The sequence below is a fragment of the Papio anubis genome, chromosome 12 (genome assembly GCF_008728515.1).
Source record: "Papio anubis isolate 15944 chromosome 12, Panubis1.0, whole genome shotgun sequence".
Lineage (NCBI taxonomy): Eukaryota > Metazoa > Chordata > Mammalia > Primates > Cercopithecidae > Papio > Papio anubis.
This window is the reverse complement of record NC_044987.1, coordinates 57,185,302-57,208,395: the sequence shown is the minus strand read 5'-3', so window position 1 is coordinate 57,208,395 and position 23,094 is coordinate 57,185,302. Positions and strand designations below refer to the sequence as shown.

The following is a 23,094-nucleotide window of genomic DNA, read 5'->3' as shown; positions in this document are numbered from 1 at the left end:
ATTCTCACACAATAGCTTGGCAATTAAGTCTGTTGGGATTAAAAAATACATTATTATCATAAGCTTCACCTGGGAAATCCTATTACACACAGGAGCAGTGAAGACAGGGGTTTTCTGACTTGGGTAGAGAAGATTCTGTCTCTAGGCTCTGGTAAGATAGAGGGTATAAAGTCTGGCAGAACCAGGAAGAGAGGGGTGGATCAGCTCTGGGGGACAAAAGGCTCTCCCAGGTAGAGGGGAAAGGGCTGTGCTGTGAGGAAGTGAGTTCCCAGTTACAGTGGCATCCAAGCAGAGGTGGGACAGCCAGTCAAGGAGCCTGCGGAGGTGACCTTTTCCTGGAGGAGATAGGAAGAGGGGAGGGAAAGCCCACAAGAGTGGAGTCAGACAGGGTAAGTTTGGATTCCAGTTACTAATTGTGTGACCTGGGGCATCTCCCTGAGGCTTGGTTCTGTCATCTGGAAAATGGACTAATCAGAGCTGCTGCAGAGGGCGGTTGTGAGAAATGGGAAGTGCACTTCCACATCAGGCCCTGTGATGGCACCATTAGATGACTCAGTTTATAAAAACTGACCAGCAGGATTCTGGGGCCAGAGCATCATCAAAGTCCCACCTTTCCCCAACCTTATTGGGCAGATCTGGCTCTTCCTGGCTTATCTTGGGGACCTCTCTCTTCCCCAATAGCAGGGCCAATGCTCTGTCCACCCGGCCACCAGGGTGGGTGTCTTGGGCAGGTCACTCTCTCACTAGGCCTCTTTCCTCACCTGTCAGAAAAGGTGGAGCTGCTGGAGATGGTTAAAGGACTGGGCCCTTCCAGCGCTAACCTGCTAGGGTGGCTGGGCTTCTCACTAGCCATGAGTGCACGTCTCTGCTTCTGGGACTCAGTGTCTTCACAAAATGAGGGACTGGGGTCAGATGTCAATAACACCAGCTAGCAAATGCTGAGAGCTCTTACTCCAAGCAAAGGACTACCATGAGGGCTCCACATGGCCCGGCCCATTTAACCCCACAACAACTCCATGGTGCAGTCGTTGCTATGTTGGCTTTACAGGAGAGGATACTGGCACAGTGAGGTTGGGTCACTTGTCTGAGGTCACTCAGCTAATATGAGCCCAGGCAGAGTCCCTGCTTACAACTATTGCAGAATACCCTCTTGTGGCTCCAATGCTTTGAGATACAGAAGAGGGTCTAAGCATCCTCTGAACCCCACTGTTTTGTGGGCTGAGGCAAACACGCCTTCTCAGACACAACCCCAGCTCCACCTTGGAACACATGGGAGTTGCCCAGCACAGAGACAATGCTGCCCAGTATCCTACACAACCGGACCTTTAGCGAGCCCCATGACTCGCCTGTACCTGGTCATCACACACTTCAGCTAGAAGCCCATTTTACAGACAGGGAAAATGAGGCTGTGAAAGGATAGAGGACCTGCCCAGATCACACAGCCAGTAACTGGCAGAGTGAGGACTGGAGCCCAGATCTGCTTGGCTCTACCAGTTGCTGCTGTCTTCCTGAGAATGACCCTTGGCCTCTGCCCTCCAGGAACTTTGGCCTCGCAGGGGAAATTTTGGTCCCACCAGCAACTCTGAGAGACGCAGCCTGAGAAGGGCCATAGGTGAGCAAGGGAGCTTTGGGATGCTGCGGCTCAGGGAGGATGGAAGAGTCCTTCAGACGGTCACAGATCAGTATGGGCAAGGGTTCAGGTGGGGAGAGTAGAGCCCCTGAAATGACCCTTGAAGGGCTGGTGAAGCTGTTGCTCCCAGTACAGGGCATGGAATGAGGTTAGGGGAGATGGGGGAGTCAGATGGGGTGCAGTCTTAGAACACTCTTCTGTGGGTGGCGGGTCTCAGCTGCATATGTGAAAGTCTTCTTTGGTTGGATAGAAAGCTCCCGAGGGGGCTGGGGCTACTCTTAAGGGAGAAGCATCTGGGTGGCCTGGGACAGAGGCAGGGAGGTTGGGGAGAGGCTAGAGAAGTCCGGGTGACTGAGAGTGAGGTGAGGCAGGGACTCCGCTTAGTGTAAAGAAAGGAAAATTGTGAGTCCTTTCTAGGGGCATTTCAGGCAGCTAGCTAGCTTTGAGAAGTAAGCGAGCACCTTGACAAGCAACAAGGTAATTGTAGCTTAAAACAAGGGCCACCCAAATAAGTTAGAGCCACAAGATGTCTGGTTCCCTATAGAAACTAAAGATAACATCTTGACCTATGTCCCTGAATTGTTTTTCACAGCTGTCACTTAGGCCTCAGACAAGGGGAAACTGAGGGCTGTTCTTTAAATTTCTTCCCAAGGGTTCTGCAAAGAGTCACACCCAGAAGCCAATGCTTAACATCCTATCTGTGGAGCCCAGGTTTTTAGACAGTCTTGCTTCCTAAACCAATTGCAAATCACAGAATCTCTGAATCCACCTATGACCTGTAACTCCCCTGCCTCAAAATATCTCACCTTTTTGGGCCAAGCCAATGTATAGCTCCAGAGTATTTATTTATGACTTTGCCTATAACCTCTGTCTCCCCACCTTTAAAAACCCTTACATGTAAACCATCGAGGAGTCCGGGTCTTAAGCATTAGCTGACCTATTCTCCTTGCTTGGCACCCTGCAATAAATGCCTCCCTTTCTGCCGCTGCAAATCCTGATGTCAGTGTTTGACTTTGCTGCACCGGGTGGGTGGACCCAAGTCTGTTTCGGTAACACAAGAAGTTGATGAAATCATTAACTGAGACTGGGAAACAAACTGGAGGGGGAGAATGAGTGGGCCTGAGACGCTCCACCAGCGAGTGGGCTGATAGGCTCATCAGATCAGATGGGCGTCTGTCCTGCTGACTCAGGGTGGGGGACGGTGGCACCCCTGAGTCCCTACCGTAGGCAAGAACTAGTCACCCCTAAACTTTCTCTATCGGATTCCCCAAACGGCCTGGGATGGGTAGAGATTATAGTCCCCATTTTACAGATCAGGAAACCGAGACTCGGTGCCATCCCAGGGCATTCCGGGAGCCAGTCACGGACAGAGAGTCAAACGTGAGCCGGGGAGCCCATCGCAGCACCGGGTTAAGTGCTCAGGCAGGGGTCAGTTTTCCCATCTGACAGAGGCCGTCTGCGGCTCACAGGGGCCTGGGCTCCCTCTTCTCCATCCGAACACTTGGGATGGATGTGAAGGTGGAGTTCGGAAAGGGAGGGGTGCCGCCCACCAACTCCTTGTTCTGGCAGGCACCCCGGCCCTTGCGGGCCCTCGGTACTAGACGCCAGCTCCAAGTCAGCCGCGGCTCCGGCCCGCCCTCGGGGAGCTGAACCCACGCCTCGGCCCGATCCCTCGCGGTGCAGCCAGCCCTTGGGAGGCCGCCCACGGGGATGCACCCAACCGCAGACAGATAGTCTGGGAAGGAGGGAGAGAGAGGGCCCGACCGAGTCGGTAGAGGTTGTGGGTGCCGCTAGGGGCCCCAAACCCCCCTTCAACATCCGGGCTGGAACCAGACCGCTCCTCTGAGCGGCCGCCCGCGGCGCCAGTGCGCATGCGCGCACCGAGCTCACGGCCGCCCGCTCCGCCCCACGGGAGACCACGCCTCCGGCTCGCCACGGGCGAATGGGCAGAGGCCGTGGGCGGGGCGGGGCGGAGCCGGGCCCGGCTGGCCGAACCCGGGGAATGCGAGCGCCAGCCCCCGCCCCAGGCCAGTCCCAGCTGCATCTCCTGCCAGAACTCCAGGCCGCTACGCGGGGCGGCTGCAGCCTCCGCTCCAGCGCCCACGCCGTGCCCTGCATCCCGGGAACCCGGCTGGACCCGCGGTGGCGCGGCCGGTAGGAGGCGCGCGGAGAGAGGCGTGTGCTTCTGTGTGTGTGTGTGTTTCGGGGGGGGCGTGTGAGGATGCAGCGCAAGCCAGTGCGTTCTTCGGTACCACGAATCGGTGGAGGGGGCTGCATCTCCCGCGGGCCTGGGGGGGGAAAGGAAGTGAGCGCTGGCTAGGGGGCGGGGTCCTGGACGATCCGCCTGGGCTCCCTGGGCTCGTCCCCACCCCCACCCCCACCCCCGGCGAGGAGTCTTTTTTTTCACCTCCCTCTGGGTGTCTCTGAGTCGTTTTCCTAGTGCGGACGCACTGGAAGCGCCTAACACCCGGGGCTAGACTGTCCCTTCCTCTCATCTTCCTTACAGTTCCCCCTCTTCTGTTCCCTCCTTAACCCCCCCTTTTATTCCTGCTATCCACCAACCCCTTCTGGGTACTACCCCACCCAGGCTTGGGAAAGGGGCAGGGCCGAGGCTCCTGCTGCCCCAGCCTATCCGCTTCTTGGCACTCCTCCCCAGGTTGAATGGGGGCTTTTCTCCTTGACTACAGGGCGGGTGCACACGTGTGTGTGTGTGTGTGTGTGTGTGTATGTGTGTTGCGGGAGTGTGTATTGCGGGAGTGTGGGAGAGTGGTCTGGGAGGGAATGGATCTTTGATTTCTCAGACCTGAGTTCCCACCTCTGTTCCTCTGGGTTGGGAGGGGGTCTCAGAAGACTGGCCTAGGGGACCAGAGGTGAAGTAGGACCAAAGATCATTAACAGGTGCGACGTTCTCTCTCCCAGTCATTTCGTGTGGTGGGATTCACCCCCAAGTTCCATACAGATGAGCAGAGTGGGGCACAGAGAGGCAAAGTCAGCTGCCCTCTCAGGGCTGCTGAGCCAGAATTTGAACCTGGGTCCGCCTGGCTCTCATCCCAGAGTCTCCTCCCTACACCCGTGGTTTGGAGAGAAAAGTACTGAGGGCGACTATCCCAGGACTCAGGGGAAAGAGAGATCTGGGCAGACTTCTTGGAAGAGGGGCTTAAGGATGAGGCTCAGCCAACTCAATGAGTCTGAGGCCTGCTGGAGGAACCACTGTGTTCCGCAAGGATTGACACCTCCCACGGTCCTCGGGCTGGTCCTTGCTCCTGTCCCGAGGATCAGGGAGTGGGATGGTCTGGCTGCCTTTGCCTCCTGGGCAGGGTGTGGTGGGCCCCGCTGCTGCTGCAGGCCAGGCCAGGCTAGTTGCCAGCACACAGAGGCAGGTCTTTGCCCTGAGGAGCGTCCCTTCTGACGAGACAGGCATGGGTCCACAGATAAGGCCCTGCCCAGAGTTGTACCCAGTGCTGGGGATGAGTTCACTTGCAGATTCGTTGGGGCTGGGTCTCAAAGAAGTCCACCAAGCAGAAAAGAAAAGGCAGGGCATCGCAGCCCCAAGGAATAGCATGAGTAAAGACCTGGTAGTGTGAAAATGAATGCTGGTGGGTGGATTGCGGATGAGATAGGTCAGATGTGTGTCCAAGAAGGGTCACCTTTGGCTGCGTAGTGGGTGGGCTTCTGTTGAGGCCTGTAAGGAGGAGGCCAAAGCAGGGAGAGGGCCCTCCCTTCTGCTCTCCTCTGCTCCCCACCCGGGGTTAGCCTTGGCAGGGGAGAGGGGCCCTGATAAAGGTTCCCAGAGCAGAGGTGCTGGGGGCAGGAGGTGCCCAGGGGCTACACAGGGCCCCAGTGCTGGGGGAAGGTAGGTGGGGCTGCCCCTGTGAGATGGGGACCACCATTGCGGGTGGGGCAGATTGGGAGTAAGTTGACAAGTGGACTATTGGACAGGGTGGTTGTGAGATGCCTGTGGGTTTTTGTGGGAGACATCTGGAACACTGCTCCCAGGCCAGCACTGTCTCTGCCTGCTTTCCTGGCAGGCTCTCAGATCAGCCCTGGAGTCCTGGTCCCCAAACAGGAGGCCTCTTGCACCCTCAGTAGGTACCCTCTCCTACCTGCAGGGCCTAAATCATGTGTCTGATCTTTCTCTTGGCTGAGACCATCTCTGTACCTTCCTACTTGCCTATGACCTTGAGGCGGATAACTTCCCTTTTCTGTCTCAGTTTTCTCATGTGCGGAATGGGGATAAATGCTGCCTATTCACAGGGACTGGGGGATGATGAAGATGAACTTAGATCATGTCACTGAACGCATCTTTCTAAGTACGTGGTGTCTGGTAGCCATTATTACTAATAGCAGCTGGCAATCAGCATCACTTAGTTCCCTCCCTGGGGATGAGGGGCTGACTTTGGGAGAAGAAGGGTGGAAGGAAACAGGCCTCTCTTATTGAAGTGGAAGCCTCTCTTGGATTTAGTGGGTGAGGGAGACTGCTTATGGGAGTGGTCTCTATCTGCCTGACCAAGTCCCCTGGCTTCTCCCAAAAGCTTCTAGCCCCTGAGGAGAGGCAAGGGCTGAGCAGGTGGGAGCACCCTAGAGTACAGCATGTGAAGGTTGAACAGAAAGCCCAGCAGCGGGCCCTCAGCTCCCCCAGCTGCAAAGAGCAGGATCTGCAACACCCCCCACCCCTCCCCGGCAGCCTCCTGGGCAGCTGGCAGCAGTCTCTCTGCAGCTGGGCTTTTCACCCGCCCTGTCTCTGTCCCCATCTATTCAAGTGTTTTGAGTGCCTTCAGAGCCCCTCCCAGGCACCCCTTGAGTGCCTCAGAGAGCTCTTCTGCCTCTCCATCCCTGATCCCTGCTCAAAACTTTCCTGGGCTCGCCATGGTCCTGAGATTTGGGCTTCCTGCTGCACACCTCTGAGCCCTCCTCCGGGCTGGTGGAGATGCCCTGGGATTGCCTTGCTTCAGTGCAGGCAGAGCTGCTCACTTGCCTGTGGCCTCGGGCCTTGCCTTTCCCTGCTCACCCCAGGCAAAGGGGCCAGGTCCCTTTGCGGTTGGAATCTGGATGTCTTAGGAGGCCAGCCTCAGGCTTGGAAGGGGAAGCTGTGGACAATGTGTGCTTACCCGCAAGGGCCTGTGTTACTGCTCCCCATTCTGGTTGTTTGCACGTGTGCTTCCAGGGACCCGAGCTTTCCCAGGGATAGGGTTCTGGGTTGGCGACAGCTGAGGCTGCGGTGGCCTGTGGGTTTTTTGCTGTGGTTTTCTCCCACAGTGGCCATGCGGGAGAAGGGGCTGGTGACCGGAGCACACCAAAGCCCATCCACTGGTCCCCAGCTGCCCTTCACTGTCAGGGTGTGCCCTGGGGGATGGCGGACAGAAGGCTGGGAGTCCATTGGCTTGACCCACCTGCCTTGCCCGGCCAGCCCCTGCTCAGCCAGTGCCCCCTGCTGCTGTGTAACTTCTGCCAGTCGGAGTGAGGTGAGACCCAAGTGACGTGTTACTCACAGCAGGAACTAAGGAACTGGCGTGGGGTCGCTTTGTTGTACAGCGGAGCAACTCAAGGTGTAGGAACTTCATTCCCCTCATGGGCTTCTCCAGGCAGGAGAGGCGGGTGGGGCCCCATGACCTGTCCCCCGGCTCCCATTAGCTATTCTTCAGGAACAGCATCGTTCAAGAGCATATTCCTTTCCTATCGCTATTGTGACAAATTGCCACACTTGGTGACTGAAAGCAACACAGATTTATGCTCGTATAGTTTCGGAGGTGAGAAGTCCCCCATGAGTCTAATGGGGCTACAATCCAGGCTGGTTTCTTCTGTGGGATCCTGGGGAGAGTCCGTTCCCCGTCTCTTCCAGCCTCGGGTGGCTGCTGGCGTTCCTTGTGGCAACATTGCTTCAGTCTCTGCTTCTGTCTCATTGCTCTTTCCTCCTCTGGGCAGATCCCCTCCACCTCCCTCTTGTAGGGACACTTGTGATTACATTCAGGGCCCACCCAGATAAGCCAAGATCGTCTCCTCATCTCAAAGTCCTTAATCACATCTGCAGAGTCCCCTGTGCCATACAAGGTGTCATTCACAGGTTCTAGGGATCCGGGTGGGAGCATCTTTGGGGCCATCATTCAGCCCACCCCAGGAGCTGACTGCAGCACCACTGCAGGCGCCATTCCCAGCTCCCGCCGCCACCCCAGTGCTCACCGAGGCTGGCTTCCCCAGTCACAGTCCTGTTACCCAGGAGGTCACTCACAATGTCTGTCTCCCCTCCAGCCTGGGAGACTTGGAGGCTGGGCGCTGCTGTAGCCCTGGCCCCAGTGTCCAGCCTGAGCCCCTGGTAGCCAGAGTTCAGGGATGTTTGGAAGAAGGGCATCCCTGGCATGGCTGCATGGGTGGCCCCGGTGTCTGGACCCTGCATGCATTTGACAGCGTGCTGGGCCTTTCAGGGTGGAGTGCAGCTCATTTCAGACATTCACACAAGAAGCCCAGTGCTTTGCAGGGTCATTTGATGCTCACCATCACCCTACAAGGGGGTGGTCCCGCTTTACAGATGAGAACACCAAGGCCTATTACGGCCAAGTCCTGTCTGGTATATGGGGTCAGGTGAACAGGCTGGGCCAGTAGAGCAGAAAATAGCTTTGTTTTACAGATGAGAATTCTGAAGCACAGAGAGGTTAATTGCTTTGCTCCTCGCTGGCCTCAGTCTCCCCATCTGAGGATGGGTATGTGGACAGGATGTTGCCCAGCCTGACATCTTGAGGCCCTGGTTCGCCCTCTGCCTGGGTATGGGGAGCAGGCGTTGGCATTCTAGGCTGCCATGGTTAGGAATAGGAAGTGACTTAGAGCAGTGCAGGGGGCCTGGAAGTGCTGCTCGCCCAGAGACATGGTCCGCCATTGCAGGAGGGGATAAGCCCCCTGGCGCCTCAGGAAGAACCCTAGCTAAACCCCAGAGCTCCGGCCTGCCTGCTGCGGACCTGCCGCTGTGTGGGTCTCCTTTCCATCCCCATGGCCAAGGCCACACCATGCTAGGCCCTGCTTCTCTCTCAGGGGCCTATCTAGAGCCTGGCCTCCTTGCCTACATCCTGGGCTTCCTTTCCCGTTGACCTTCTCATACATCATTGCACCCCATCTCATGTCTGAGTTCTTAACCTGGCTTTCAGGGCCAGCTGCAACCCAGCTGTGGCAATATTTCTCTACTTCCTCTTCCCTCTGCCCTGCATTCTGTCCTCCAGACCTGCCTAAATGATTTCTTCCTCCAGAATAATATTTCCTTCCCCAAACCTTCCACCTCCTCCATCTCTTGAAATCACAATCTACCCTTTAAGATCCCGCTTTGATGCTACTTCCTCCGTGCAGCCGTCCCTGCCTGGTGTGAACGAATCGCTCCCTTTGAGAGCAGGTCTCGCTGCCTTGTACCGAGGTCTCTGCTTCTCGCCTTCACCAGGCCGACCTCTAGGGCAGATTCCCATCTGACTCCTCACTGCCGTTTGGTCAGGCACAGGGAAGGTGTGCGAGTAAAGTTGGAACGGGGGACACACCTGAACAGGACACCCAGGGCTGGAGAGTGGGTCACTGCCCGAGGGAGGGATGGTGGGCAGGCCGAGCAGGACTTTGACATGGGACAGGTTCGTGCTTCTGCCCTGAATGTCCTCTTTCCCCTCAGTGCCTCTGTCTCCCATTTGTGTAATGAGAACAGCACAGCTCCTTTTTGAGGTTGTGCAGGAGCTTGCGCTGAGGAATGGCACACTTCAGTTTCCCAAAGTGGGAAATGGGCACCGTCTCCCCAGTCTTCACACCTTGAGTCTTGGAGACAGGTCTCGGGACTCGAGTCTAGGACTGCCTGTGCAGGAAGTGGAGAAAAGGGCTGTCCTGGTGAGAAACCCGCCAGACTGGAAAATAGTGTGTAGTGTTCCCCTCAATGGCGAGAGCCTGTGGCCGGAGAGGGCAGGGGCTTGCCTGGGCTCACACAGCACAGTGAGGCAGAGGTGGCTTCAGTGACCTGATCAAGTCCCATTTTGTTAGGTTGTCTCCCCTGTGGGGACTGAGCGAGCACACAGCCCCCACCCCACCCAGGGTGAGAGAGAATGTCCTGCACAGGGACACCCAGCTGCATCTGCCGCTCTCAGGACTTTCTCTGCAGGACCTGGTGCTGGACTGGGAGCCCCGAGGTAGGGTGGCCACCGCACTGGGTTGCCTGGGACTATGGGTTTCCCGGATGCGGTTCTTTCAGTGTTCAAACTATGGTGAGCTGCTCATCCGAGACTGGGCCTGGGGCTGCCCCCTGCCCAGCAGTTTCCACCTCCACAAGTGTGGCCAGGTCCTTGGCTTCTTCCTGTCCTGCCCAAGGCCTGCAGGAACCCCTGACCTGGAACACCCTTTCAGAAGCTCCTCTCCCATGGCCACTTGCTTACAGATGCTGTTTACAACAGTGGCTCCTGCTGTTCCTACACTCTCTCCTGCTCACAGCACCCTGGGCGGGAGCCCATTCCCAGATGAAGAACAGCTGCAGGGTCAGGCCTGTGACTCAGTCAGGATCACACAGAGCCAGGCCTGCAGCCAGCACAGCCCTCACATGCACTGCTGGGGGACATCATGGCTGTAGGACCAACCATTCCCCCAGGACCAGCTGGAGACCCCATGCCCCGTACACGCTTGACCCTGCCCACAAGGCCCTCTGTGTCTCCTAGCAGGGGAGCGGCCTGGTAGGATTTATGTTAGAAAGATCACTCAGCAGCCGGGTGGAGAATGGATTGGACACAGAAACGATAAGGGAAGAGGAGGGGAGAAGAAAGACAGGATTTCCCAGCCCTGGTGCCAGCTCGCCTGGTGGTGGCTGGAGTGACTCACTGGGCCTGGTTGCCTTGGCTCTGGCGCCAGAACCCAGTTGCCTGGAGCTTTGGGTGGCCCAGGGGCTGAGAGCCTGAGGTGGCGCTGAGCCTGGCTGTCCCTCCACAGCACATTCTCCCTCCCCACCCTGCCATCCATTCCTCAGCACACGGCACGTCAGAGAGACAGGGGCCTGGGAGGTCACAGTACACCCACGAAAGGACAAAGAGACACGCTTTAAGCATCTTATTAGGTGGTGACTTAGGGAGCAGATGGAGGATGGGGTATGGGATAGAAGGGGATAAATACATTAACAGAATCAAAACCACAAATAACCAGGCAGCCACCAAATGGAGTTTCTGCCCTTTCCAGTCCCCTCTGGCTTCTGGCCTTCCCTGCTATGGCTCAAGCCAGGGCACTTCCAGTCCTGGGTCACTGCATCAGCATCTGACCTTTAGTCTTGCCCCTGGCTCCCCTGTGCCTCAGTAAGTGCCAATGCCCCTCTGCCTGGCATCCCCAGCCCTGCAGAGCTGGTCCTGCCAACTCCCCCCCAGGCTCCACCCACCCAGTGCCCTCCCACCTTTTCCCTCTCCCTGTGCCGCATCCTGCCCTGCTATGCCCTTGCTAATTCTGGCCTATCCTTCGGGCCCTGCTCAGGCTCCATCTCAGAAGGCCACCACCATTTCCCCCAGCCCCTTCCTCATCAGCCAGCTCAGCGCCAGCCCAGATCGGGCATCAGGAAAGATGTGCAGGTTGGAATTGACTGTGTCCCCTGAATGATGAAGCCCCAGCTGTTCAGCCCTCCCCTGTTCGTATGGCAAAGGGCAGTGGTGGGGGGTGTCTTCCCTTGAGAGGGGAGAAGAGGTTGAGGAAGGGAGGTAGGGGAAAGGGGGCTTTGATTGGCAGGGAATGGGTGAGGGCGTCACTGGCTCCTTCGGCTGGCACTGGGTGATACCCACTCTGCCAGGCCTGTGCTTTGCACTGGGCACCAGTGTGGGGTATGGGGCAGTGGGGCACAGGAGAAGGACCCCCAGTAGGCATTCCTGTGTTTTTCCTTCACCCCCACCACTGGCTGGCCACCAGGAAGAGTTGAGGCTCTCTCCCACTTGGCCCTGGAACCCAGCCCCTCCATGTCCACATGTGAGCCTGCCAGTCCAAGTCCTGTGGACGTTCTTATGGTGTATCTGGTCTAGTCTTGTCCTTTTCTAGTCCGTTTCCCATGTGGCAGCCAGATGGGGCTCCCTGAGACAGCCATGACCAAGTCCTTCCCCTTCTCAGCACCCTTCCACACTCCCCATCACCTTAGGATGAAGCCAGACTCCTGCACCTGGCATCCTGGGGCCTCTGGTGGGATCCTCTGCAGCCTCATCCATGATCCCTGCCCCACACCTCTTCCCTCCCATTTTTTTCTGAGCACGATGCCACCTTCCTCAGGGCTGAAAACATCCCCCTAGGAATGGTCTCTGGCTGGCGTCTCCCCTTCTCAGGTGCAGAGGAAACCTTGCAGGTGTGTGCTTGGTTGGGGTGTGGGGGTGCCACACACCTGTAGGACCTTCTTGTGGACTGCCCCAAGTGTTGAGACACTCTGAGTATCAAGCCTGCAAGTGTCCTGAGAGCTAGAGGAGGAGGCTGAGATCAGAGAAGTGGAGGCTCGCAGAAGGTCACACAGCCTACGTGTGACAAAGTCTAGTGCTTGGACCCAGCCTGGGGCACTTTCCCACTCTGCCTCCCTTCCCCCTAGGTCAGCCCCCCTGGGTATGTGGTGTCCAGCTGGACAGGGCTACAGCTGTGAAGGGCCCTGATCTGCTGGGACCTGGGTCACCACATTCAGCCAGTCCTTTTGTTTACCTTTTTACTGAAGCGTATGTAACTAATCTACAGACAGGTGCGTAGGTCATAAGTATACAGTTCAGTGTATTTGCACAGGGACCACACCCATGTAAACACCACCCAGATTAAGAAGTAGTTTTACCAGAACCCCAGAAGCTCTCTCACACCCCTTCCAGTCTCTACCCCCAAGATAGCCAAGTCCTGCTTTCTGTTCACTGTAGATGAATTATGCTGGCTTTGCTTGTCTAAAAAACAAAAAATGGATCTTTTTAACAGATAAAAATTGTTTATGTTTATCATGTACAACGTAATATTTTGAAATGCGTATACATTGTGGAATGGCTAAATCGAGTTAATTATCACACGCATTACCTCACATACTTTTTTGTCCTGAGAACACTCAAAATCTACTCTCGGCCAGGAGTGGTGGCTCACGCCTAGAATCCCAGCACTTTGGGAGGCCGAGGCAGGCAGATCAGGAGCTTGAGGAGGTCAGGAGCTTGAGACCAGCCTGGCCAACATGGTGAAACCCCATCTCTACTAAAACTACAAAAATTATCCGAGTCTGGTGGTAGGCACCTGTTATCCCAGCTGCTTGGGAGGCTGAGGCAGGTGAATCGCTTGAATCCGTTAGAGGGAGGTTGCAGTGAGCCAAGATTGCGCTACTGCACTCCAGCCTGGGCAACAGAATGAGACTCCAAAAAATGAAAAGTCTACTTCTAGCAATCTTCAAGAGTATAATCTATTGCTATTAACTATTGTCACTGTGTTGCAATCAATCTCTTGAACTTATAGATCTCTTGAACTTACTCCTCTTATCTAACTGAAATTTTGTGTCCTTTGACATCTCTGCAACCTCCCTCCCCACCCTCACCCCTCAGTCCCTGTTGACCACCCTTCTACTTTCTGCTTCTATGAGTTCAACTTTTAAAAACTTCCACATATGAGTAAGATCATGTGGGATTTGTCTTTCTGTGTCTGGCTTATTTCACTTAGCATATTATCTTCCAGGTTTATCTATGTAACAAGTGATGAGATTTCTTTCTTTTTATGGCTGAATTAGATTACATTGTATGTATATACCACATTTTCTTTACCCATTCATCCATTGATGGACTCTTAGGTTAATTCCATATCTTGGCTACTGTGAATAGTGCTGTAGTGAACATGGGAGTGCAGATATGTCTTCAACATACTGACTTCATTTCCTTTGGATTTATACCCAGTAGTGGGATTGCTGGATCATATGGTAGTTTTATTTTTAATTTTTTGAGCAACCTCTATACTGTTTTCCATAATGGCTGTACTAATTTACATTCCCACCAACAGTGTACAAGGGTTTCCTTTTCTCCATATCCTCGCCCACACTTATCTTTTGTCTTTTTTATAAAAGATATATCTTTTGTAAAAAGATTTAAGTCAGGCACAGTGAGTGGCTCGTGCCTGTAATCCCAGCACTTTGGGAGGCCAAGGCAGGTGAATCACCTGAGGTCAGAAGTTCGAGACCAGCCTGGCCAACATGGTGAAACGCTGTCTCTACTAAAAATACAAAAATTAGCCAGGCATGGTGGCGCATGCCTGTAATCCCAGCTACTTGGGACGCTGAGGCAGGAGAATGGCTTGAACCTGGGAAGGAGAGGTTGCAGTGAGCCGAGATTGCGCCACTGCACTCCAGCCTGGGCGACAGAGCGAGACTCTGTATCAAAAAAAAAAAAAAGATTTTAAAAAAGTCTTCTTTATAAAAGACATATCTTTTGTCGTTTTTTTTGGTAAGATATCACACTTCTGTCTTTTTTATAAAAGCCAAAAGGTGGGAGGTGGTATTTCACTGTGGTTTTGATTTTCATTTCCCTAATGATTAGTGATGTTGAGCTTTTTAATTTTTTTTTTTTTTTTTTGAGACGGAGTTTCACTCTTGTTTCCCAGGCTGGAGTGCAGTGGTGTGATCTCAGCTCACTGCAACCTCCACCTCCTGGGTTCAAGCTATTCTCCTGCCTCAGCCTCCTGAGTAGCTGGGTGCCTGCCTGGCTAATTTTTTGTATTTTTAGTAGAGATGGGGTTTCGCCCTGTTGAGCAGACTGGTCTTGAACTCCTGACCTTAGGTGATCCACCTGCCTCGGCCTCCCAAAGTGCTGGGATTACAGGCATGAGCCACTGCGCCCAGCCAATGTTGAGCATTTTTTTCATATGCCTATTGACCATTTGTATGTCTTCTTTAGAGAAATGTCTATTCAGATCATTTGCTCACTTTAAAATCAGATCATTAGGGTTTTTTGCTATTGAGTTGCTTGAATTTCTTATCTATTCTGGATATTGACTCTTGTCAGATGCCTAGTTTGCAAACTTTTTTCCCATTCTGCAGGTTGTCTCTTCGTTCTGTTGTTTTCTTTGTTGTGCAGAAACTTTTTTAGCTTTATGTAATCCCCTTTGTCTATTTTTGCTTTTGTTGTCTGTGCTTCTGGGGTCATATCTAAAATATCATTGCCCAGACCAATGTCATAACAGCTTTTCCCATGTTTTCTTCTAGTAGTTTCATAATTTCAGGTCTTATATTTAAGTCTTTAGTCCATTTGAGTCCATGTTTGCATACGATGAGAGATAGGGAAACTTTTATTCTTCTGCATGTGGATATCCGGTTTTCCCAACACCAATTATTGGAGAGACTGTCCTTTCCGCTTTGTGTGTCCTTGGTACTTTTGTTGAAAATTAATTGACAAATTAAATGTGTGGACTCATTTCTGGGCTTTCTATTCTGTTCCATTGGTCTTTTGTCTGTTTTTGTGCCAATACCATATGGTTTTGGTTACTATAGCTTTGTAGTGTATTTTGAAGTCAGTAGCGTGATGCCTCTAGCTTTGTTCTTTTTGTTTAAGATTGCTTTGGCTATTCAGGGTCTTTTGTGATTCTGTATGAATTTTAAGGATTGTTTTTTATTTCTGCAAAAAATGTCATTGGAATTTTGATAGGGGATTGCATTGAATCTGTAGATTGTTTTGGGTAGAATGGACATTTTACCAATACGAATTCTTATCTACATATACAGAATCTTTCCATTTATTTGTGTCTTCAATTTCTTTCATCAGTGTTTGATAATTTTCAGTGTACAAGTCTTTTACCTTCTTGGTTATATTTATTCCTCAGCATTTCTTTTTTCCATGGTAACTATTGTAAATTGGATTGTTTTCTTGACTCTTTTGAATAGTGTGTTGTTAGTATATAAAAATGCTACTGATTTCTGTGTATTCCTTCTATACCTATTTTGTTTAGAATTTTTGTCATGAAAGGATGCTGAATCTTGTCAAATGTGTTTTTTTAATTCAATGAGATGATCTTATGTTTTTTGCCCTTCGTTCTGTTAGTATTGTGTATCATGTTTATTGATTTGCATATATTGAACCATCTGTGCATCCTTGATATAAGTCTTACTTGATCATGGTGAATGATCCTTTTAATGTGCTTTTGAATTATTTGCCTTATTATTATTATTATTATTATTTTTCCTAGAGATTGGGTCTTGCTATCCTCCTGAGGCTCTTGAGTAGCTGGGACTACAGGCATGCACCATCACACCCAGCTTGTTTGTTAGTATTTTGTTGAAGGTTTTGCATCTATGTTCATAAGGCATATTGGCCTGTAATTTTCTTTTCTTGTAGTGTCTTTATCTGGCTTTGGTAATGGGGTAATGCTGGCCCTGCTTTTCTATTTTACTTAAGTAGAATCATGTAATATTGCTTCTTTTGCTTAATATGCTTGTAAGATCCATCCATAGGGTTGTGTGCAACAACATTTTTCATTTTCATTATTGTTTACTATTCTATTATGAATATACAAGAATTTATTGATCCATTCTTTTGTTAATGAACATTTAGCTTGTTTCTCGTTTTCAGCTCTAACAAATACTACTGCAATAGACATTCTTGTACATGGTTTTTGCTGAATATGTGCATGCATTTCTATTGGACATATTCTTAGAATTACTAGATTACTAGATTATATGAACACATGATTATATTATTTCTTCAGGTTTTCTAGATATAGTCAAATGGTTTTGCAAAGTGATTATACCAATTTATCCTCCTACCATCAATGCATAAGAGCTCTACTTGGGACTGTGTGTGTGTGTGTCTGCATGTGTTTCACTTTAGTCATTCTACTGGGGGCATAGTGGTATCTTATTGTGGTTTTAATTTGCATTTCCTTAATGATTAGTGACGTTGAGCACTTTTTCTTCCCTTTTTAGGCCATTTGGGTATACTGTTTTTCTCATGTTCTTTCCTAAAAGCATTATTGTTTTACCTTTCAGTTAGATTTGAAATCTATCTGGAATAAGTTTTGTATACGGTTTGAGGTAGGGGTAAGATGACTATTTTTCCTTATGGATAGCCAATTGACCCACCATTTATTGAAAAGATAAATCCTTTCCCCAGTGCATTGTGGCAGCTCTTTTGTCATATATCAGGTGTCCTTATACTTGTGGCTTATTTTTGAACTCTATATTCTGTTCCATTGGTCTGTGAGACAATACCCCGTGAGCTTTGTGATCAGCCTTGTTACTTAGTGTAAGTCCTCCAGCTTGTTCTTTTCAAATGGCTCTGCTTATTCTGGGCCCTTTGTGGCTTTGAGGCCCATGGTGGCTTTGAGGCCCTCTTGCTTCTGGGCTTGGGCTCAGCTGTATCCTTGGTTCTTATCATACCCCTGGGGCTGATGCTGGCTCCATGACCCCGTCTCTCAGAGGCTCAGAGGGGTAAGTGACTTGCCCCTCCACACAGCTCTGGAGCCTGGCCTTGGCTTCTGCCTCAAGGACAAATTCCTTGGTGTTCCCATCTACAAAATGGCTTAGGTGGTCCAGGGAAGGCGCACGGGTATCAGGCCACTGGAAGATGAGGCCTTATTCTATCCTGTACACAGCCAGGCTGTCCCTGCCACCTCCAGCAGGTCCAGGGAACAGCAGACTAGGCCACACAGCCTCCTGGAAGAGGAGTACCAACCATGTCCCAGGTGAGGACAGACTGAGCTTCCCTAAGGCAGGCCTAGGAACAGATGCCACTTTCTTTCTGTCGTCTGTCACCTTAGAGGCTGGAACCTCTAAGGGCTCAGAGGAGGCTTGCTGATTGACAGCTCAGAGGGGTTCCCACCTTGCCCAAGGACACACAGCAGCTAAATGATGCAGTTGGGATGCAAACTCAGATCTGACTGACCTGCCAGAAGTCTGGGTTCCTGAAGCTCCCTAGTGAGCACCCCCAGCCCCCTCATTCTGATCCAACTCCGAACTTCCACTCTTGGTCCACAGAGGCCTCGCTGTACAGGCTGGGTCTGACTCACCGCTGCCCTGGCCACAGGAGGAGGAGGGCTGATACCAGTGAGCCTTCCCTGGAGATGATGACCAGCTAAGCCATTTTGTAGATGGGAACATCAAGGAACTTGTCCAGAGTCTGCAGCCTCTTACGCAGATCTCAAGCCTCTAGACTTCATTTCCTAGGCTTCCCAAAGCAGGGCCCAGGTTAGCACTGTACTCCTTTTAGGGGGTGCCCTGATGTGGTAATAAAGATGTCTTTCGTACCTCTGAGCCTTCGCGTGAACTGTTTCCTTTGCCGGGAATGGCCTTTCTCTCCTGCCTCTGTGGCCGGGCTTGGGTGGAGGCTTCCCTGCTTTCCTCTTGCTGAATGAGACCTACTTCATTTGGCCTTGTGTCTGTTGGCCACACTAGACCAACTCAGACAGGAACCCCAAGTTGTGGTAGCCCCCCCATGCCTGGCAGGGGTCTGGACACATCGTGGGTGAAGCCCAGATGTCGACTGCCTGAGATTGTCAGTCCTCAGGGCGCAGAGCATGAAAGGATACAGAGTGCCGCCGCTCTGCATGGTGGGGTATTATTTGCTCCTCACAGTGGCCCAGAGGCCCTGGCACATTGTCTCTTCCAGACAAAGAGCATGCAGACCAGTGAGGTGATGCGGCCTGCTCAGGGCAGCGGGGGTCCGGGCCGAGTCTCAGATGCTGGAGAAGGGCCGGGCTGCAGCAGAATGTGCTAGGGCTACAGCCTAGATAGTGGGGGTGTGGGCACTGGCTGGCACCCAGCTATCAGGGAGGGGAGGAGAGGAGAGCCAGGCCTGCGCCAGGGTGAAGGGGTGGGCCCTGCTGCAGCAGACCTGAGTGCTGGCGGCTATGATGTGGAAAGCTGATTCCCCTTGGGAGCCTCCGCCACTCTCTGAGCCTTTTTCTCTTCTTGAAGGAATTCCACCTGCACTCACGTTTATTGGGTCATGCAACACAGCTACTCAGTCCCTGGAGCCCGGCATTGGACCCTGGGATAGAGAGAGGAGCTGGACATGGCCCCTGCCCCGGAGGGGCATGGGGTAGGCTGGGGAGGCAGAGAAGTCATGTGCAGATGGGGTACAGTGTTAATGGGTGCTGTCCCAGGGGCACAGGATGGCAGAGGAACACTGTGTGCAGAGGCCCTGAGGAAACAGTTTTGTGGGAGCTGCGAGGAGCTCCGAGCCCTGGAGCTTCAGCCCAGGGTGGAGAATGGTGGGGATGAGACTGGCAGGAGGAGGGAAGAGGGCAGGCGCACAGGGCAGCTGGGAAGCTCAGGTGGTCCTGCTTGGCCCAAACAGCTGAAAACACCAGGGAGACAGGAAGTGCTGCGGGCCTAAGCTCAGGCTCAGAAAGAAAAGGCCTGGGTGGAGCAGCTTGCCTGCCTCGTGGTCTGTCTGTGGCCTTCAGTGCTTTGCCTGGAGCTAGCAGAGGACAGCTGACCCTGTTGGGGTGTTGGCCCCATAGATACACTGGGAGGTGACCTTGGGGCAGATGGAGAGTGTAGAGGGCAGTCTGTGCAAGGGCTGGGGCCAGAAGAACCTCACATAAGTAGGCCAAGGTCAGCCTGGCAGGCGGGTGAGGCTGGAGGAATGGGGCAATGGTATCAGACCCTCAGCCAGCCAGGCCTGGCCCTGTGCAGCCCTTGGCCTAGCTGAGCTCTCCCTTTGTGGCCTCTCCCTCCCTTCCGTCCTCCCCAGGAGTGGACCCTCCCAACAGTGTTGGCCCCTTCCTGGCCTGGAGAACACCCAGACCCTCTTTCTCTAGCAGCCTGGCTGTGTGACCTGGGTGAGCTTGCTCCCCATCTCTGGGCCCTCTAGGCTCAGAAACACTGGAATTGCAAGAGCTGATTTCTGGGCTCCTGCTTTCAGCTTCTCTGATCTAATTCTTTTAGCTTAAATTGCTTCCCGAGCTGACCCTGCCGGAAACCCGTGGTGCTAATGATGCTCCTTGGTGACTGTGCCAGAAGCCTGAAGCCCAGGAGCTGGCTCTGTGGGCTCCTCTCTCTCCCTTAGGCCTCCAAGGCAGGGAGAATGGGTGGGAGGGGGCAGGGCTGCTGGCCTCCCTGGGCGGAGGGGCAGCCAGAGAAGTTAAGTGGTTGGCCTGAGGTCACAAGCTGCCCCAGTACGGATGTGGGGGCAGAAGGTGAAATGGCTTCAGGTGCAGAGCAGGGGACAACTGCTGTCAGCTCCCTTGGCAGGTGGGGGGGACAATGGCCCCCCTTCCTCCCTGCTGTCCATCCGTGCCCGTGCTCACTACCCGAACTCGCCTCTTTCCCTTCCTGTCTCTCCCTTCCCTATTTCCCTCCACGTGAGGCCCCAGTGAGGCCCCAGCTCAGCCACGGTGTGTGGGGAGACCCTGAGTGAGAGCGGTAGGGTCACACAGCCAAGGCGGTGGTACTGAAGTCGGAGGATCTGGGTCCCTGTCCAGACACCAGGTTTCCGGGGGAGCTTGGGCAGGTCACCTCACCTCACTGAGCCTCAGTTGTATTTTGTGAAAGCTGGCAGCCGTGTGCCCACTGGCACTGTTGGCAGGCAGTACACACGCACATCTGGCCAGGGAAAAGGAGTGTCTCTTGGGACCACCGGGTGTCTCGGCCCCTTCTGCCTCACTCCTCTTCCCACTGGCGTGCTTGGCAGGCTCCTCAGCCTTCAGTTAATGGGTTCACTCCTTCCAGGAGGTGCAGCAGCGCTGCGTAGTTCCCATCACTGAGCCGAGAAAACGGCCCAGAGAGTTCACATGACCTGTCCCGCGTCACCCAGCAGTAGGGCGGTGCCGCTGGGGCTGGCACTCACTCGGTCTTGCTCTCAGATGTCGCTCCCACAGCCAGCCTACCTTGCCCTGGTTTCCGTCAGGGCTGGGCTGGAAATTGTGGCCTTTACCCCAAAAGGGTTGCACTGTTACCCTGGGCAGGCCCCAGGAAGAGGAGACCGGGTGCTGTGGGGCTGCACCGCAGCCCAGATGGAGTTTGAGGGATGGGGTGGGGGAGTCATAAATGGGGTGGTCACTCAGGCGCTTGGCTGTCTGAGCATCTCTCGGCGCACCTGATATGCAGGCCCTGCCAGCCACTGTTCCTTGCCCTGCCCTGCCCTGCCCTCTACCCACACCAGGGCCCCTGGGGAATGGAGGGAGGGTTAAGGAGCCATGGGCCTGCTCTCTACGGAATTGGAGGCATCTATTCCGAGGTGCTGTGAGGAAGGCAGCATGGTGCGGGGAGGACCGGAGAGAATGAATGAATGATGCCAAGAGGGGTACCTGGGGCAAGGTTTTCCCACACCAGACAGAAATGTGCCACTCTTTAGAGGAGGGGAGGGAAACCCGGAGGCACACGCTGTTTTCCTGTGGGAGGCACAGGAGCTGCCAGGGCTGGCCACTGGTCTGATTCTGTTTGAGGAGGTATACGGAAGGCTGGTCAAAGGAATGCAGCGAGGTGGGTGCGGTCTGGGCCAGGCCTGAGCTCTGAGTGGCCTGCGGGCCTGGTACCGCCTCTGAGCTTCAGAAACGAGAAAATCCAGTCTGTGAAGGCAGGCTGGTCGGTGCCTGTCCCGCTCTGCCGTATACCAGCTGTGTGACCTTTGATAGGCTCCACGCCTCTCTGAGCCTTCCTTGCCTGTACCATGGGGCTGATGATGTCCACTTCACAGGGCACAGCAGGGACCCAGGGACTCCACGAGTGACGGTCTTCTTGCCCTCCTGTCCAGGTGTTCCCCCTTCCCTCCCTGAGGCAGCAACCACCATGTTCTCGTGCGTGAAGCCCTATGAGGACCAGAACTACTCGGCCCTGAGGCGGGACTGCCTGCGCAGGAAGGTGCTCTTCGAGGACCCCCTCTTCCCTGCCACTGACGACTCGCTGTACTATAAGGGCACGCCAGGGCCCACTGTCAGGTGGAAGCGGCCCAAGGTCAGTGTCTGGTCCCAGCTGGAGCTGGGTGAGCAGGCCTAGGTCCACCCACATGGCTGGGTCTGCAGGGACATTGGATTGGTGGGAGGAGGCATCCTTAGCCCCAGGCTGCTGAGCAAGTGAGGGTGCTGAAATGGTGAGATTTGATCTGGATGGGGAGCTCAGAGAATGGGCTGTAATCCTGTGCCCACCACTGGACTGGTTGAGGCCCAACCAGGCCTTCATCCCTCTCAGGGCCTCCACTTCCTCACAGGAAAAACGGGGCAGTAACCTCAGCCCCACCGAGGGTCATTTTTGGAATAAGAATGGGGTGATGTGGATAAGACCGTTTTTAGTAAAATGTAGACTGACATCCAAATGTAAGGAATTTGCTTTCCTGATTATCATCATCATGATTTTGATATAGTCATTTGTGGTAGAAATGAAAAGTATTTATTATGATGATTAATCAATAATAATAATAATAGTAAAAAAAATAGTAGTACCTACCTCATAGGGTGGTTGTGAGAATTAAAAGAGGTAATGCATGCCAGATTCCACACACAGCCTGGCAGCCAGTACGGGACCATGGCTATTGATAATTATGAACAGGTGGCATCTCTCCGACCGCTTCTCTTGGTCCCTGAGGCTAGAGTGTGTTACACAGAAATGTTTGGCCTTGTGGTGTGATTTCATCCCCATGAACCCCGATTCCTGGATATGAGGGTGGGCTGGGGAGGGGTTCGCTGCTTGTCTGTGGGTCCTGCAGAGTGGGGTCCCTGGTGGCCTGGGTGGAGGGGAAGCGGCTGGAGGTTACTGCACAGGCCCCTCCTTGGCCTCCAGGGCTGTGCTGGTGACACTGTGAGGGCCATCCCCTCACAGTGCAGGAGACCGTGCTGTCTCAAGGATGCTCAGGGCCGGAGGAGGCTGTGACTCCCGCAGCCCAGTAATCAGAGGCGGCGTCTTGGAGGTGAAGGGTGATGATGCTTTTGCCCGAAGGGCCGGGAGGGAAAAGGCAGAGGGAATAGAAACTCACAGGTTGGAGCCCCTCAGGCTCCTGTGGGCCTGCGGAGGGCCGTGCCCGGGATGACAGATCTGGGGCCAAGATGCTCAACCTTACTCTGTGGGTAGGGAGGTCCCTCTGAGGCAAAGGCTTTCAGCAGCCTGTGATAGGGTCAGATTTGCATTTTCCAAAGTTCCCTGTGATCCCCTGGGCTTTTTGGGAAAATGAAATGTAGTTTTCTAGTTTCCCTCCCAGGCTATGATCTCGAGTCCCTTCTGACTGAAAATACCCTGTAGATGTCCTTGGACTCTTGAGAGGCAGAGAAACTGAGGCCAAGAGAGGAAGGTGCATGTCCTAGATCGCCCATGAGTTGCTAGCAGGGGTAGGTGAGGACCCAGGAGCCTTGCCTCCCTGCATCCCACCTTCCTGACACCAGATAAAGGGCCCCTGGTGCCCTTGACCTCAGTCCCAAGAGCTGTAACAGACCCTCTGGCCCTGTACTGACTCTCTGGAAGGCCCAGGAGCCTCCTGGCCTGGCCACAAGAGTTCTGCCTCTTGGGCCCCCTCTCCCACGCCTTCCTCTCTTCCTTTGTCAAGTAGGTGGAGAGGGAGCTGGCCTCAAAGGGCCTTTGTGAGGCCTTC

The 23,094-nt window shown here is 53.6% G+C and overlaps 1 protein-coding gene across 1 annotated transcript in view; it reads left to right on the top strand.

The window, feature by feature from the left end:
• The first annotated feature begins 3,601 nt into the window (after nucleotides 1–3,601).
• CAPN5 (calpain 5) overlaps nucleotides 3,602–23,094 on the top strand; it is a 57,551-nt gene continuing 38,058 nt past the window's right edge. Inside the window, exons 1-2 of the mRNA XM_003910451.5 lie at nucleotides 3,602–3,784; nucleotides 21,271–21,470. Of these exons, the coding sequence (XP_003910500.1) occupies nucleotides 21,306–21,470 (165 nt within the window). The 5' untranslated portion in view covers nucleotides 3,602–3,784; nucleotides 21,271–21,305. The remainder of the gene's footprint in view (nucleotides 3,785–21,270; nucleotides 21,471–23,094) is intronic.